The sequence below is a fragment of the Saccoglossus kowalevskii genome, chromosome 10 (genome assembly GCF_978046115.1).
Source record: "Saccoglossus kowalevskii chromosome 10, keSacKowa6.1, whole genome shotgun sequence".
Classification (NCBI taxonomy): domain Eukaryota; kingdom Metazoa; phylum Hemichordata; class Enteropneusta; family Harrimaniidae; genus Saccoglossus; species Saccoglossus kowalevskii.
The window spans coordinates 31,729,710-31,747,570 of NC_140650.1; the positions used below are offsets into that span (position 1 = coordinate 31,729,710).

The window sequence follows — 17,861 nt, forward strand, 5'->3', positions numbered from 1 at the left end:
ATTTTTTTGTAATAGTATTTTTTATTCTCATTTTCATCACGTAGATCTTGCTTGGCTCAACAGCAAATAAATAAAAATAAAGTATAATGTGATTTATGAAAATAAATAATTAAATACATACATATGATATTTTTTTTTATTTTAATTACATTGCCATTCGAGTGTATCTATCTTGAATGTCCCAATTTTGGCTGGAATAAAATGATAATCTAATGTCATGTCCATATGTTCTCGTACATATTGCCTCTGTGAGGATACGTTTCCATATTTATTCAGGGTAACAATATATAACTTTACATTGATAATAAATTAGACCATCGTTAACTCTAAAAAAATGTGTAAAATGCAATATTTCGATAGGTGATGAAATAAGACTATTACGCATGATTGGAAGTAATGAATAAAGTAATGATATAAGCCCCCACCCCCACCCCGCCCAAATATATCTTTTTGACGATTTTTACTAGGATTTTAATTAAAACGTTGACAAAATGTCATTCAATTTCACAATCAGCAGTACGGTTATCTCTATATTATTACATTATTATGATATTTAAATCAAATTTGAAATTTTCATAAAATCCATCGTCAACGTACAACTTTACAACGCACAATCTCTTGTGCTGTAAATCCCGCCCTCTAGAGTCGATGTGACGTGTCATTTACAAAATGGCCACGTACAGATGACAGCTGCCTGAAGTTTACGACTCAGAAGACGATGTCGTCGCTTGTCATCGTTTGGTCTGTTTCTATCCTCATAGCGACGTCCTCTTCTGCCAAATCAAGAGTACGATCCGATGAAGAAACAAAAGGTAAATGTCTCATTAACCTTTCATTGAATAAAACGACCATCTGACGTACCGATATACATTTATCTTGAGACTGTGTGTAGGTTTTACTCGGCTGAAGCTAGCAGACACTCCCAGCAGACAGTGGAAGCTAGCAGACACACTAGCAGCCACAGTCTATAAGGCATAATAATGCTTTGAATCAAAGTTTATCACATCTTTTTGCATCACGTAATCATAGTTTGACATCAATATATTAATATAAATGGCTAATATTCATTTAAACAGAGAAATTCTAACAAATGTACTCACTCCCCCTGAAAGTGTATCTCTATGTGAGTGTATATAAACACTATTCCCAATATTTTTTGGGAAATATTGAGTGTGCACCTTATCCACATATATGGTATGAAACATACATGTATTGACTACAATTTGTGATAGGTGACATTTAATAATTAGCAGACAATTTTAAAATATGGAAATCATAATTATGGTAGAACTGCTCTTTTTGCTAGCAGACACTAATTAAATCACAAATTACAGTTAAAATATTGAGTGTGCACCTTAACCACCTATGTGGTATGAAACATACATGTATGGACTACAATTTGTGTTAGGTGACATTTAATAATTAGCAGACAATTTTAAAATATGGAAATCATAATTGTGGTGGAACTGCTCTTTTTGCTAGCAGACACTAATTAAGTCACTAATTACAGTAAAAATATTGAGTGTGCACCTTAACCACCTATGTGGTATGAAACATACATGTATGGACTACAATTTGTGATAGGTGACATTTAATAATTAGCAGACAATTTTAAAATATGGAAATCATAATTGTGGTGGAACTGCCCTATCTATTTGCTAGCAGACACTAATTAAGTCACTAATTACAGTAAAAATATTGAGTGTGCACCTTAACCACCTATGTGGTATGAAACATACATGTATGGACTACAATTTGTGATAGGTGACATTTAATAATTAGCAGACAATTTTAAAATATGGAAATCATAATTATGGTAGAACTGCTCTTTTTGCTAGCAGACACTAATTAAATCACAAATTACAGTTAAAATATTGAGTGTGCACCTTAACCACCTATGTGGTATGGAACATACATGTATTGACAACAATTTGTGATAGGTGACATTTAATAATTAGCAGACAATTTTAAAATATGGAAATCATAATTGTGGTGGAACTGCTCTTTTTGCTAGCAGACACTAATTAAGTCACAAATTACAGTAAAAATATTGAGTGTGCACCTTAACCACTTATCTGGTATGAAACATACATGTATGGACTACAATTTGTGATAGGTGACATTTAATAATTAGCAGACAATTTTAAAATATGGAAATCATAATTGTGGTAGAACTGCCCTTTTTGCTAGCAGACACTAATTAAGTCACAAATTACAGTAAAAATATTGAGTGTGCACTTTAACCACTTATGTGGTATGAAACATACATGTATTGACTACAATTTGTGATAGGTGACATTTAATAATTAGCAGACAATTTTAAAATATGGAAATCATAATTGTGGTAGAACTGCCCTATCTATTTGCTAGCAGACACCAATTAAGTCACCAATTACAGTTAAAATATTGAGTGTGCACCTTAACCACTTATGTTATATGAAACATACATGTATTGACTACCATTTGTGATAGGTGACATTTAATAATTAGCAGAAAATTTTAAAATATGGAAATCATAATTGTGGTAGAACTGCCCTATCTATTTGCTAGCAGACACCAATTAAGTCACCAATTACAGTTAAAATATTGAGTGTGCACCTTAACCACTTATCTGGTTTGAAACATACATGTATTGACAACAATTTGTAATAGGTGACATTTAATAATTAGCAGACAATTTTAAAATATGGAAATCATAATTGTGGTATAACTGCCCTATCTATATGCTAGCAGACACTAATTAAGTCACTAATTACAGTAAAAATATTGAGTGTGCACCTTAACCACCTATGTGGTATGAAACATACATGTATGGACTACAATTTGTGATAGGTGACATTTAATAATTAGCAGACAATTTTAAAATATGGAAATCATAATTGTGGTAGAACTGCCCTATCTATTTGCTAGCAGACACTAATTAAGTCACTAATTACAGTAAAAATATTGAGTGTGCACCTTAACCACCTATGTGGTATGAAACATACATGTATGGACTACAATTTGTGATAGGTGACATTTAATAATTAGCAGACAATTTTAAAATATGGAAATCATAATTATGGTAGAACTGCTCTTTTTGCTAGCAGACACTAATTAAATCACAAATTACAGTTAAAATATTGAGTGTGCACCTTAACCACCTATGTGGTATGAAACATACATGTATGGACTACAATTTGTGTTAGGTGACATTTAATAATTAGCAGACAATTTTAAAATATGGAAATCATAATTGTGGTGGAACTGCTCTTTTTGCTAGCAGACACTAATTAAGTCACTAATTACAGTAAAAATATTGAGTGTGCACCTTAACCACTTATGTTATATGAAACATACATGTATTGACTACCATTTGTGATAGGTGACATTTAATAATTAGCAGAAAATTTTAAAATATGGAAATCATAATTATGGTAGAACTGCCCTATCTATTTGCTAGCAGGCACTAATTAAGTCACAAATTACAGTAAAAATATTGAGTGTGCACCTTAACCACCTATGTGGTATGAAACATACATGTATTGACTACAATTTGTAATAGGTGACATTTAATAATTAGCAGACAATTTTAAAATATGCAAATCATAATTGTGGTGGAACTGCCCTTTTTGCTAGCAGACACTAATTAAGTCACAAATTACAGTAAAAATATTGAGTGTGCACTTTAACCACTTATGTGGTATGAAACATACATGTATTGACTACAATTTGTGATAGGTGACATTTAATAATTAGCAGACAATTTTAAAATATGGAAATCATAATTGTGGTAGAACTGCCCTATCTATTTGCTAGCAGACACCAATTAAGTCACCAATTACAGTTAAAATATTGAGTGTGCACCTTAACCACTTATGTTATATGAAACATACATGTATTGACTACCATTTGTGATAGGTGACATTTAATAATTAGCAGAAAATTTTAAAATATGGAAATCATAATTGTGGTATAACTGCCCTATCTATATGCTAGCAGACACTAATTAAGTCACTAATTACAGTAAAAATATTGAGTGTGCACCTTAACCACCTATGTGGTATGAAACATACATGTATGGACTACAATTTGTGATAGGTGACATTTAATAATTAGCAGACAATTTTAAAATATGGAAATCATAATTGTGGTAGAACTGCCCTATCTATTTGCTAGCAGACACTAATTAAGTCACTAATTACAGTAAAAATATTGAGTGTGCACCTTAACCACTTATGTTATATGAAACATACATGTATTGACTACCATTTTTGATAGGTGACATTTAATAATTAGCAGAAAATTTTAAAATATGGAAATCATAATTATGGTAGAACTGCCCTATCTATATGCTAGCAGACACTAATTAAATCACAAATTACAGTTAAAATATTGAGTGTGCACCTTAACCACCTATCTGGTATGAAACATACATGTATTGACTACAATTTGTAATAGGTGACATTTAATAATTAGCAGACAATTTTAAAATATGCAAATCATAATTGTGGTGGAACTGCCCTTTTTGCTAGCAGACACTAATTAAGTCACAAATTACAGTAAAAATATTGAGTGTGCACTTTAACCACCTATGTGGTATGAAACATACATGTATGGACTACAATTTGTGATAGGTGACATTTAATAATTAGCAGACAATTTTAAAATATGGAAATCATAATTATGGTAGAACTGCTCTTTTTGCTAGCAGACACATTATTAAATGTCACCTATCACAAATTGTAGTCCATACATGTATGTTTCATACCACATAGGTGGTTAAGGTGCACACTCAATATTTTTACTGTAATTAGTGACTTAATTAGTGTCTGCTAGCAAAAAGAGCAGTTCCACCACAATTATGATTTCCATATTTTAAAATTGTCTGCTAATTATTAAATGTCACCTATCACAAATTGTAGTCAATACATGTATGTTTCATACCACATAGGTGGTTAAGGTGCACACTCAATATTTTTACTGTAATTAGTGACTTAATTAGTGTCTGCTAGCATATAGATAGGGCAGTTCTACCATAATTATGATTTCCATATTTTAAAATTGTCTGCTAATTATTAAATGTCACCTATTACAAATTGTTGTCAATACATGTATGTTTCATACCAGATAAGTGGTTAAGGTGCACACTCAATATTTTTACTGTAATTTGTGACTTAATTAGTGTCTGCTAGCAAATAGATAGGGCAGTTCTACCAAAATTATGATTTCCATATTTTAAAATTTTCTGCTAATTATTAAATGTCATCTATCACAAATGGTAGTCAATACATGTATGTTTCATATAACATAAGTGGTTAAGGTGCACACTCAATATTTTTACTGTAATTAGTGACTTAATTAGTGTCTGCTAGCAAAAAGAGCAGTTCCACCACAATTATGATTTCCATATTTTAAATTTGTCTGCTAATTATTAAATGTCACCTATCACAAATTGTAGTCCATACATGTATGTTTCATACCACATAGGTGGTTAAGGTGCACACTCAATATTTTAACTGTAATTTGTGATTTAATTAGTGTCTGCTAGCAAAAAGAGCAGTTCTACCATAATTATGATTTCCATATTTTAAAATTGTCTGCTAATTATTAAATGTCACCTATCACAAATTGTAGTCAATACATGTATGTTTCATACCATATAAGTCGATAAGGTGCACACTCAATATTTCCCAAAAAATATTGGGAATCGTGTTTATATACACTCACATAGAGATACACTTTCAGGGGGAGTGAGTACATTTGTTAGAATTTCTCTGTTTAAATGAATATTAGCCATTTACATTAATATATTGATGTCAAACTGTGATTACGTGATGCAAAAAGATGTGATAAACCTTGATTCAAAGCATTAGTATGCCTGATAGACTGTGGCTGCTAGTGTGTCTGCTAGCTTCCACTGTCTGCTGGGAGTGTCTGCTAGCTTCAGCCGAGTGTAGGTTTTACATAACACATTGGATGGTACAACATTCACGATTGTGTCTAGTTCATGTAATTTAAAATATGGTAGATCTTATGTTGTAGTAAACCAAACAGGAAACTGTGTCACGGTTACTACAACCTTGTCATGGTTCCGAATTTTTTTTTTTTGGGGGGGGGGGGTCAAACGTAGTATTTATTTATTTATTTACTTATTGACTCTTACACAATCCTCGGAGGGAAAGAAAATGGTCAAAAAGTACAAGAAAAAAGAATATACTAAATAACAAATACAATCACTAAGTTACTAAATAATACAAAATCTCTAAAATACTAACTAATAGATAGATAGATAGAATTTTTTATTTGGAACGTACCAATGAAATCTTGAGTAAAGTCCAAAAATAACTATAACAAAACAAAATATTCAGAACAACAAAAACTTACAGTACTAAAACATATCAAGAATATTGAAAATAAATTTTGCAAAAATGCTAAGAATGAAAAAATCATTACTTGAAACAATAATAGGAAATAATTCATCCATGCTAAAATCTTCCAGCTTTGGGGCATAGATGTATAAAGCTGCAAGGAATCTAGATCTTTGTTCTTTGATTTGACAATTATTACAATATAAAATGTAATGTTTCTCATCCCCTACTTCATTGCATTCATGGAGATTACATAGCCTGTTTTCCTTCAAAATGCCTTTATGTCTACCAGATTCAATGGGAAGAAAATGTGCAGAAGTTCTAAATTTAGTATAAGCTATTCTATGATTTTTATTTTTAATTTTTTCCAAATAATGTTCAAATTCAAAATTTTCTTTAGCACACCTGTAAAAGTCAAGCTTACAATTGTTCAACAAATTGTTTTTCCACTTACGGTACAAACATTTGAGCTTCTCTTTAAAAATATCACAAAAATTATTCTGATGTGGGTCTGAATTAGTTAGATCAGTTATGACTAGTAATTTTTGTATAAAGTTAAGCCATGGGTCATGCACAAGAGTTTTGGATTCTTCATAGGCTGCATCAATGATAGAATTGTTTTTTTTTTACATACTAGTCTTTGATAATATTTCATAACTGAAACACAAATATCCAATATAAGTGGATATTGACCTAATTCACCTCTACATGGGTCATTAGATGCCTTCCTGTGCACACCCAGAACTCTTTTACAGAATCTAATATGAAATTACAAAATTGACAGCAGGCATTAAGATGTCAAGTAAGACCCTGCTTCCTGACTTCAAAGCTTTTACTTATGAACTGTGCTACTGGTATAATAATGTTTTTATTCTGCAACAATTCCATGAATTTTTTCTCTGCAGGCTTATTTTGGATAATGTAATTTTTGATAATGATAATAATAATAATAATAATAATAATAATAATAATAATGAATTTATTGCATTTTTACCATTGGTTAACAGCAATACAATGTTAATAATAAAGTACAATACATATAATACTAGTAAAATGTCAGTTATTATTATTTCTGATTTCAAATATTTTGTATAAGTAAGTTTGTCAAAGAACAGTTTAGTGTTCATTTAACTTTATACTTAATTTTACTAAACATGTTTTTAATAATTTTATACATGTGGCCAGTAATACCCTTATTAAGAAGTTTAAGAAAAAGGCCATTATGCCAAACACTATCAAAGGCCTTTCGAAGATCAATAAAGCAGGCATACAATTTATTGCCCTTTTTATTGTTATGGTAAATATATTTGTTGATAAGCGTTTTTAAGATGAAAATGTTGTCTGTTGTCCTACATTCACGCCTGAATCCAAATTGGTTATTTGAAAGAATGTTTTTTTGTTCTAAGAAAGAATAATTTTCCCAGACAGCTAGAGATAGCTATTCCCCTGTAATTTGACGGGGAGCACTTAGATCCTGATTTATGTATGGGTACTAGAATATCAGTGTACTGCAATAAAGTGTTACAGCAGGTGCAAATAAATTTATAGGGGTAACTTTAAAATCTCCTGAGAAAGTCTTTATCAGTGTTACAATAACCCCATCAGCTTATATCAACTTGAAGCAACAACAAATAACATTCATATGTATAATTTACAACTTCTTTGGTATATGAAGACAGACAACAATTAGTCCAAAATCAAGTAGCGCCCGGGGAAGTGAGATTGTCACAAGTGTCGCAAATCATTTTCATAACATTAAATCATTTGATAGTGCCAGGAAGAATGTCTCGCCATATTGCAATGTTTAAAGGGACTTTCCTTGGGTAGGAATCTTGTTTGCACACCCTCTGTAACATATAAAATAGTTTAAAATGACAGTACAAACAAATAGTAAGAAGTTAGCTCACTGTTTCCCAAAAAAAACATTTTATATAAATATTCCCCAATTTGTAAAACCATGTTGTCTTCAGGTAAATATATTCATGCTCTTTTGTTTTTTAACTTTTCGAAAGTTCAAAGTTCAACACTTGTTCGATTGATACATGCACTGCATATCACATCTCATTGATATTAAAAATGCATATCCATATCATATTAATTCTTGATTTAGAATCATTTGAAGTCATGTTATGTCATACTTTACCCACAATGCTCTGCTGGAATATCAAGGTTATTGACTACATAATACTGATGAAAAAATTGAATACTGGTATCTACAGTAGTAAAAAAACAAATTGCAAATCGCTACATTTATGGAGGTTTTTAGTCTGGAAGGTTGTTTGCTTAGTCTTACCCTTTAACTGACATTAACAGTAAGTTTTGGAGTGTTTGACATAAAGTGGGTTTTATATATTTATTGCTCATTAACATTGCTATATTTTTAATCCTTTTTACCGTCCTTTGATCATAGAAAAGGTTATCAGGGGGAATTTTATTAACCAGTTAGGTTCTCAGACAAGTTCAGTTTTGGCATGTGTTTAATTTAACTTAAAAATTTGTAATTCTTGTGATGAAACAAAAGGTAAATATCTCATTAACTTTTCATTGAATAAAACGACCGTCCGACCGGTATACATTTATCTTGAGACTGTGTGTAGGTTTTACATAACAAATTGGATGGTACAACATTCACGATTGTGTCTAGTTCCTGTAATTTGAAATATGGTAGATCTTATGTTGCAGTAAACCAAACAGGAAACTGTGTCACGGTCAAAACAAATTAAATCCCCTTGTAGTCATGATTCCGCATTTTTTTTTGGGGGGGTGGGGTTAAACGTAGTAATGTTGGATAATATTAATAATAATGAATTTATTGCATCTTTAGAAATAGTTTCCATTGGTTAATAATAATGTATAATACTAGTAAAATGTCAGTTATTATTATTTCTGATTTCAAATATTTTTTACTAAGTTTGTCGAAGTACATTTTAGTGTTCATCTTGACTGACAAGTGTTCTTATTTATTCTCAAATTATTAGTATTAGTATTTTCATTTCAAGTTATTGAATATAGTGATAATCATGCTGATTTCTGTTTACCCAATCAAGCTTACTCTGTGTTATGTGATGAATATGTGTATAATAATATGAGGTTATTACGAGAGTACCTCAAAGTATGCACAAAGACAGTACAGCGGGAGTATTGACCAACATGCAGCAGAGGTCGATGCGTGGTGTACTCACTGAGTGCATACTTTGAGGTATCCTCGTAATAACCTTATTATTATACATCTTTGCCTTCCAAGGATACATTATGTTAATACTGAAATCCAAAAAGTTTAGAACAGAATCAGCGAACTTCTTTGTGTGGTGTCCGGTCAAACCCTGGTGGCAGTCATTTTTTTACCTTGCCCGTACCATCAAAGATGGAAGGGAAAGGTATAAGGGAAAAATTTTGTCCTGCGTTGTCGTCGTTAATAATTGTTATTGTGTGCATGATAACTTTACTAAATCTATTCCAAACTTCATCAAACTTGGTCACCTTGTTCATCAGTATAAAGTCTTCCCTGAGTTTGAACAACAGATGTCCTGTATGAAAATATCATACAAAAATTGAGAAAAACTGATAAAATATTTTGACTGTTTCTACTTGACTGATCACTGGTGATACACATCAAAGGTCACTGATCTCAGTGGAAATATGCATTGTTGTATGTGTTCAATGAAGCAAATGATTTATCTTGTAATAATATCCTTGGTAAAGTATCTCAGAATCCCTTACTGGGTTTCAAAACCAACTCATGGAGAGATTGCACAGTCTGATACACATTTGCAAACCTACCAATAAAATCTTTACAGAAAACAAGATGTCAGAAAATCAATATAAGCACTGCTATGAACTGGGTGCCAAACTTTGATCAAGATCTGAAGCTAATAGAAAATCTGTTTAGTTCAAAGTTATCAAATCAAAAACAATACATAAAAAATACATAAAAAGCAAAACATTTCATCCACATTTTAAAAAGAAAATTGTTCTAAAATATATGTATTCTGTATTTGACAAACAGTTACTTCGACAAATGAAAACTCACAGGAATATGTTTCAGCTATTAGAACAGAATGATAGAGTTTTTTTAATACTGGTTTAAAAACGCACTTCAAAGATTGCAGTGTTTGAAGATGTAGATTCTCAGGAGACAACAGTACTGTTGACTTCTCCCTCCACTGGACACCAACTAACTATTTAAGTTGATTTGCATTCAAAGCAGAGCTTGCAACATGATAGCTATTCATAAAGGGTGTTTTTTTTTTTTTTACTTTTCATATAATACAGTAGTCACACAATGAGGCAGTTCATATTTGTCTCAGTGAATACTTGGACTAAAGCCAGCTAAAATTTTCTGTTATCTTGCATGTTTTATGAATCTATTCACATCTAAATGCAGCACTTTTTTTTTTCAATGAGACATTTGTTTTTATACTAAAATATCTGAATTACTTTGAAGAAAGCTGGAAATTATGTCCCTTAAAATAATTAAACAAATAAGGCACCAATGTTTTTGTAAGATATTTACATCTTTTAAGGACATTCGGTAGACTGATTCCCCACTGTTAGTTCAACCCCAAAACTTGTTTGTATTCAAAATTAATTATGACAATGCATATTTATATTGAAACAAACTATGTTAAAGGGAATTATATTATATAACAAAGGGCAAGGTCACCAGAGTTCAACTATGTTTTTGTTAGTAGTAGAGGAAGCTTAGGCGCATAATCATCCCATATTTGGAATTAGCATTTTCTAATTTCATGAGACCATATGCAAGTGTCTATTTTTAGTAATATTTTTTTGCTTTTTTGCTCATTTTTGCTTATTTATTTACTTCTTATTTATTTACTTCTCCAAAACTGCTTGCCAGATTGCTTTGAGATTCATAATGTAAATACCCTCTTTCAATCAAATTTGTTCATTTGGTGAAGATATCTCTATTTTTGTGAAAGTTATGATTTTTCCCACACGCTATACAGGGATTTTTTTAAACAAGGCAACAGGGGCACAGTGCCCTCATGCCATGGCCATGCGCCCCTTACCATGGGGAGCAGATCCTCTGGCAACCACTAAATTCTGAATGACCAGGGACATGTGGCCACACTCTTCAATTGTGACCTGTCTGATAGTAATTTTGACCCCAAGGATGCCATTGAATGCTCCATTTTTACTTGGAATTATCAAAAGAGAACCCTATCACCCCCACTTGGTGGCGCCGCTGAATTGCAGTGCTCCCTCCTGCAGTTTTTTTCTAGGAAAACCCTTGCGCTATATATGAGCTATGTATAATAAGTGGAGTGTATTGTTGGATTCTGAACTACCAGGGCAAATGTTTTCCATGGTATTTTTCAGTACACATTGTGTTGGATTCTGAACTACCTGGGCCATGCAATGGTCAAGGTCACTTCAATGTTTATATGTTTTCTGCTTTTATGTTAGACAACTATGTTGAAGTTGAGGTCAAAGTCAATCTTTATTATATTTTGAGTTTTAAAAATCTTGTCCTGACTGGCCATATCATACTCCACAATCTCCTTTTTATCAAACTGGTAATATTGGTAATACAATGACCAGTTTCTTTTATGGTGCCAAACTTCATCAACATCACTTCTCCCTACGTTTCCAACTCCCAGTTAACACTGACCGTTGAGCTCTTTCAACCACAAGGTCTTTTGTTTGGTTCAAATGATGCCATTTCTGTAAAAATAATAAATGAGTGAGATAAATCCATGAGTGAGATAAATCCTAATAAGTTAGTCGTCTCCATCAACTTTTTACTTTTTCGACTATTGACTATATAGGAAACAACTTGAGAGTCTGCTGTGCATCACAGACTAATCAAAGAAAATGCTGTTAATCTTTGATCTGGTTACTCAATGACACATTATGATGCTGAATCCACAGTCGCAGAACTGGTCAGTGCTTTTCTGATATTAGCAAGGTGGCTTCAAATAGTGTAGATGCAGAATTTATTAATTTACATATATTAATCAAAATGTAAAATTCTTGAAATAATAATAATAATAATAATCTTTAATCATTTAACATCCATTGGAATGGATGAAAATCAATACATGACAATAAATGAAAATAAAAAAAAAGATACAATACAAACATTAATAAAAATAACTAAGAACTGAAAAAGAGAAAAAAAAACTTTAAGAAAAATAAAAAATCATCATTACGTTGTCACGCTTATCTATAATCATATTTCAGCTCCACAGCTAATAATAACTGAGTTGTGGTTGCAGCTAAATATTGTAAATTAGTAAATGAACAGCTACATGTATGTGTAGCTATACTGGCTATACTGCTTAAGTCTATTTGTATTCTTTTGTTGTACAAATGCTAATAAGGTTAAAGGTTAAACTAAGGTCATGTGGTTGCCACCTTGATCTTGATTCACTGCTGCCTGGGACCATGGTGGGAAGAATGCTAGAAAAGGTCTTTTTAGTTGTCATGAACTTCTGTAAATCATGTTTTATGTTTGGTTGAATGCTTAAAACCATCAAACAAATTACACATTTTTGTCTAATATATTCGGCCCTGAAAATGTGGCTATTAAACATATTGCCAATAGGCTGTCCACCCCTTACAAAAAGTGGGTGAACCCAGTCTGTAAACTGTGTTTATTTTTACCTGGACCCTGATAACCGCTAGTGCTTGAAACAAGCTGGTGTGAGAGGTGAGTTTCTAATACCCATAGTGTCCTGTTGTGAGCTAGATTTAAGGCCAGTGTATAGTTAGAAAGCGAGTCATCCCTGGGCAGACCAAAATAATTTTTTCAGGATATATCCAGATATATAGCCATTTATAACTATCAGCTAGATCTAACAGCAGTTAGATATACATGTATAGCCATTTATAAGTACCAGCTAGATCTAAGTCCAGTGTATAGTTAGAAAACTAGTCATCCTCGGACAGACCAACATTTTTTTTTTTGACTCAATAACTTTCTTCCTTAATTATAGCAACAAAAACTGCCTGTTGTGTGTTGTTTTTCAGCGGCAACAAATAGATGTGCACTAATGCATTAGCTCTATTTTGTATTTACATAAACGTACCTTCATTCTATGGCAGATTTTTGAACTAGATATCCGATAGATATATCATCTATATTTGTGAAACCTTGGCTAGATTGAAGGCTAGATTTCAATTACACCAAAAACATAACTGAAATAGGATGTATGAAAGACTGAAAAATTGCAAATAAAAAGTGAATAGAATTTGACTAAAAAAAATATGAAATAAAATATGCTAATATAAAAGATGTTTTCTTTGATTTCAATAGCATTCTAGTATGGATAAAAGTGAATCCGAAAATCCGAAATCATTGATGGATGACAGTCTTCCAACCAAAACCTGTCAAGATGGTATGGAGTAAAAGTTGGGGTGTTGTTGACATTGGTAGATGGTGTCACAGTCTGTTATAACACCATGAACAATGGTCATCTGTGTTGTCTATTTATTGATTTTATGTTTAAAAAAAATCCCTTCATGAAACCTTGCTTGATATCACAAAGGAATGTTTATTAAACCATTTTTTTTCCAGCATCGCTGGTTGATCACAGTGCAGAAGAGAAGAAAGTTGAAAACATTGTTTATGGAGGAATATTAAAAGATTTCAGTAGAAATGTACAGCCAAATGATACTGACATTGTCAATGCTGTTGAGGTGAAAAATAACTCACTTTATATTTAGTTTTGACTTGTAAATGTGAACAAATTCTCTTTCAACCAATATAATCGCATCATTCATCCAATAAAGTTCCTGATTATCGTATGTATTTTTTTTTCACAAATACCGTTTCAACTCGCAATTTGTCAGATATTAAATAATTCTGAATTTTTTTCTCTGTCAGTATTCCTTAGAATTCATATCATTAAAACATGCAGATAAATTACCAAAAGATGATAAAGGCAACATGATAAGACCTCAGGTGCTGGATCCCAAGAAACTGGTGAGTATTGTGTTTTTAAATGTACTATGAAATGCTTCTGCTGGCTGTATGGTAAATATCTCATAAACTGTAGTCTAGAATCAATACAATTTTGAAATACATTCCTGGACATTGCATCCTGGGTTACTGAAAAATTGTTCTTGTGCAAAGGAACTGAGACTATTTCTGCATGACAAATTCCTTAAATAATATACAAACATGTAGCATTGAAGTACAGTATTTCAAAGATCATCACCAAAAACTTTCTGATGGAGAACTGTTGTTCATATTGTGCTGAAAACAAATTGTGTTTTGCATCCATCACATGGCATTTTTAAAGTGTTACAGTTGTCTTGCCACGTTATTCCTAGTATTGTGTGACACATTGAATATGATACTTTGATAGATTTTATATTTTGTGATGTATATTTATTTTTATGGTAATGTAACACTTTGAAGACATTGTGATATTTGCAATGAATATATCGGTAGTATTCTTGGTAGCATGTGATAAATACAAACATGTAGCATTGAAGTACAGTATTTCAAAGATCATCACCAAAAACTTTCTGATGGAGAACTGTTGTTCATATTGTGCTGAAAACAAATTGTGTTACAGTTGTCTTGCCACGTTATTCCTAGTATTGTGTGACACATTGAATATGATACTTTGATAGATTTTATATTTTGTGATGTATATTTATTTTTGACTCCCATGTTTGAAGCACATAATGGGAGTCTTTGCAGTTAGTGTGTCTGTCTGTGTGTGTGTATGTGTGTATGTGTGTCCAACTTTTCCACTGCTATCTCAAGAACCATACATCGGTTTTTGATGAAACTTGGTGCATAGATGCTCTGGGCCAATGCGCAGATTTGATTAGGTTTTGGTAAAAATCCATGCTCGTTAATTACCTAATTTGCATGATAATTAGCTGATTTTTAGCTGTTCTATGACTGTTCCACTGATATCTAAAGAACCACTCATTGGATTTTGATGAAACTTGGTACATAGATGCTCTGAACATATGCGCAGATTTGATTAGTTTTTGGTAAAAATCCGTGCATATTAATTACCTAATTTGCATGATAATTAGCTGATTTTTAGCTGTTCCATGATTGTTCCACTGATATCTAAACAACCACTCATTGGATTTTGATGAAACTTTGTACATACATGCTCTGAACTAATGCTAGGTTTTGATTAGTTTTTGGTAATAATCCGTGGATACTAATTACCTAATTTGCATAATGATTAGTCAATTTTGGGTTTTTCCACTGATATCTCAAGTACTAATCATCACATTTCAATGAAACTTGGTACATAGATGTCATATGACACTGCACAGACCTGATAGTTTTTATGGTAATATCAGTACATATTAATTACCTAATTTGCATAATTAAATAAATTTCAGCATTTGATATAAGTACTAATCATCACATTTCAAAGAAACTTGGTACATAGATGTCATATGACACTGCACAGACCTGATAGTTTTTATGGTAATATCAGTACATATTAATTACCTAATTTGCATAATTAATTAATTTTCAGCATTTGATATAAGTAGTGAGCATTACATTTCAATGAAACTTGGTACTTACATACTCAAGGACTATGCAGAGATTGATTGTTTCTGATAAATATTTGTGCATATTAATCACCTAATTTGCATAATGATTAGTAAATTTTCGGTTTTTCCACTGATATCTCAAGTACTAATCATCACATTTCAATGAAACTTGGTACATAGATGTCATATGACACTGCACAGACCTGATAGTTTTTATGGTAATATCAGTACATATTAATTACCTAATTTGCATAATTAATTATTTTTCAGCATTTGATATAAGTACTAATCATCACATTTCAATTAAACTTGGTACATAGATGTCATATGACACTGTACGGACCTGATAATTTTTATGGTAATATCAGTACATATTAATTACCTAATTTGCATAATTAATTAATTTTCAGCATTTGATATAAGTAATGAGCATTACATTTCAATAAAACTTGGTACTTACATACTCAAGGACTATGCAGAGATTGATTGTTTCCAATAAATATTTGTGCATATTAATCACCTAATTTGCATAATTAGTTAATTTTCAGCTTTTCCACAGGTATCTCAAGTACTAATCATCGCATTTCAATGAAACTTGGTACATAGATCCTTTAGGACTATGCAGAGACCTGATTAGTTTTAGGGCAAATAATTGTGCATATTAATTAACTAATTTGCATAATTAATTTTCAGCTTTTCTACTGATATCTAAAGTACTAATCATCAGATTTCAATGAATCTAGAATTATGCAGACCCAATTAGTTTCCGGTAAATATTTGTGCATATTAATCACCTAATTTGCATAATTAACCAACTTTCACACTGATATCTCAGGTACTAAACATCACATATCAATGAATGTACATGGATGCTGTAGGACAATAAACAGACCTGGATAATTGTGGGCGAAAATCTGTACATAGTAATTACCTAATTTGCATAATTAACCAATTTTAAGCTTTCACACTGATATCTAAAGTACTAATTATTCCATTTCAATGAAACTTAGTACAAAGATGCTCTAGGACAATGTACAAACCTAATTAGTTTGGGGTAAAAATCTGTTCATATTAATTCCCTAATAAGCATAATAATTCATAATTTGTTGGTTCTAATCACATTTCAATTAAACTTGGAAACATAGATTTTCTGTTACATTGCGCAGACCTCATTAGTTTTACACTCAAATCTGTTCATATTAATTTTCTGATTTGCATAATTAGTTTTCAGCTAAGTAATTTCGAATTATATTTAATGTGTCTCCAATACTCTCAGCACATGGGAGTTCTTTCTAAGCTTTCTTTGATTATGGTAATGTAACACTTTGAAGACATTGTCATATTTGCAATGAATATATCGGTAGTATTCTTGGTAGCATGTGATAAATATCCAGTAGCAAATATGGTATCTAAAAATAGTTTAAATCTGGTACAAGATTATAATGCAAATACTATATTTAGAAAGCAGTGATGCATTAACAGATAATTTTGCTGCAAGCATACAACCAGTATGTTAAAAAATTGGTATAAATAGAATCTGAAATAACAAATTGATTATGAATTGTATGAACACATTTCCAAAAATATTTGAAAAAAAGTCGTGTTATATTATTTATGTGGGCCGAAACTCATTGGTACAAGTTACTGCTGAAAATGTTACTGTAACTTAAGTCAAATTTTTGGCTGACTTTGGACAGAAAATAAATTGTCTGTGATAAAATTCAGTTTACATTATCAATATGTGCTTGTTCGAATTTCATGTAAATAAAAATGTATTTTACACGCGTTGTATACAACGCTATGAGTCCCATATCGAACAAGACGTGGTGCGACGACTGTCGCTCTTTAACACATTAGTACACACTATAGATACTAAAAGTCTACACAGATAAAAAAAAACATCAGCAGGTTATGTTTTTATTTACAATGTACTATTCTTTAAGACACACTTTCAAAACCTGAATATTATCAGCACCAATCGCAGCACACTTTCAAAACCTGAATATTATC

The 17,861-nt window shown here is 31.5% G+C and overlaps 1 protein-coding gene across 4 annotated transcripts in view; it reads left to right on the forward strand.

Moving 5' to 3' along the window:
• Window positions 1-669: 669 nt before the first annotated feature.
• LOC100369100 (uncharacterized) overlaps window positions 670-17,861 on the forward strand; it is a 28,460-nt gene continuing 11,268 nt past the window's right edge. The window contains exons 1-4 of one of the 4 annotated variants that reach the window (XM_085504511.1): window positions 12,794-13,023; window positions 13,630-13,711; window positions 13,891-14,012; window positions 14,200-14,298. In XM_085504511.1, coding sequence (XP_085360637.1) covers window positions 13,639-13,711; window positions 13,891-14,012; window positions 14,200-14,298 — 294 coding nt within the window. In that variant the 5' untranslated portion in view covers window positions 12,794-13,023; window positions 13,630-13,638. Of the gene's footprint in view, window positions 813-11,942; window positions 12,254-12,793; window positions 13,024-13,629; window positions 13,712-13,890; window positions 14,013-14,199; window positions 14,299-17,861 lie in introns of those variants that run through there. The other 3 variants (XM_002739669.4, XM_085504513.1, XM_085504512.1) reach the window with 3 other exon arrangements.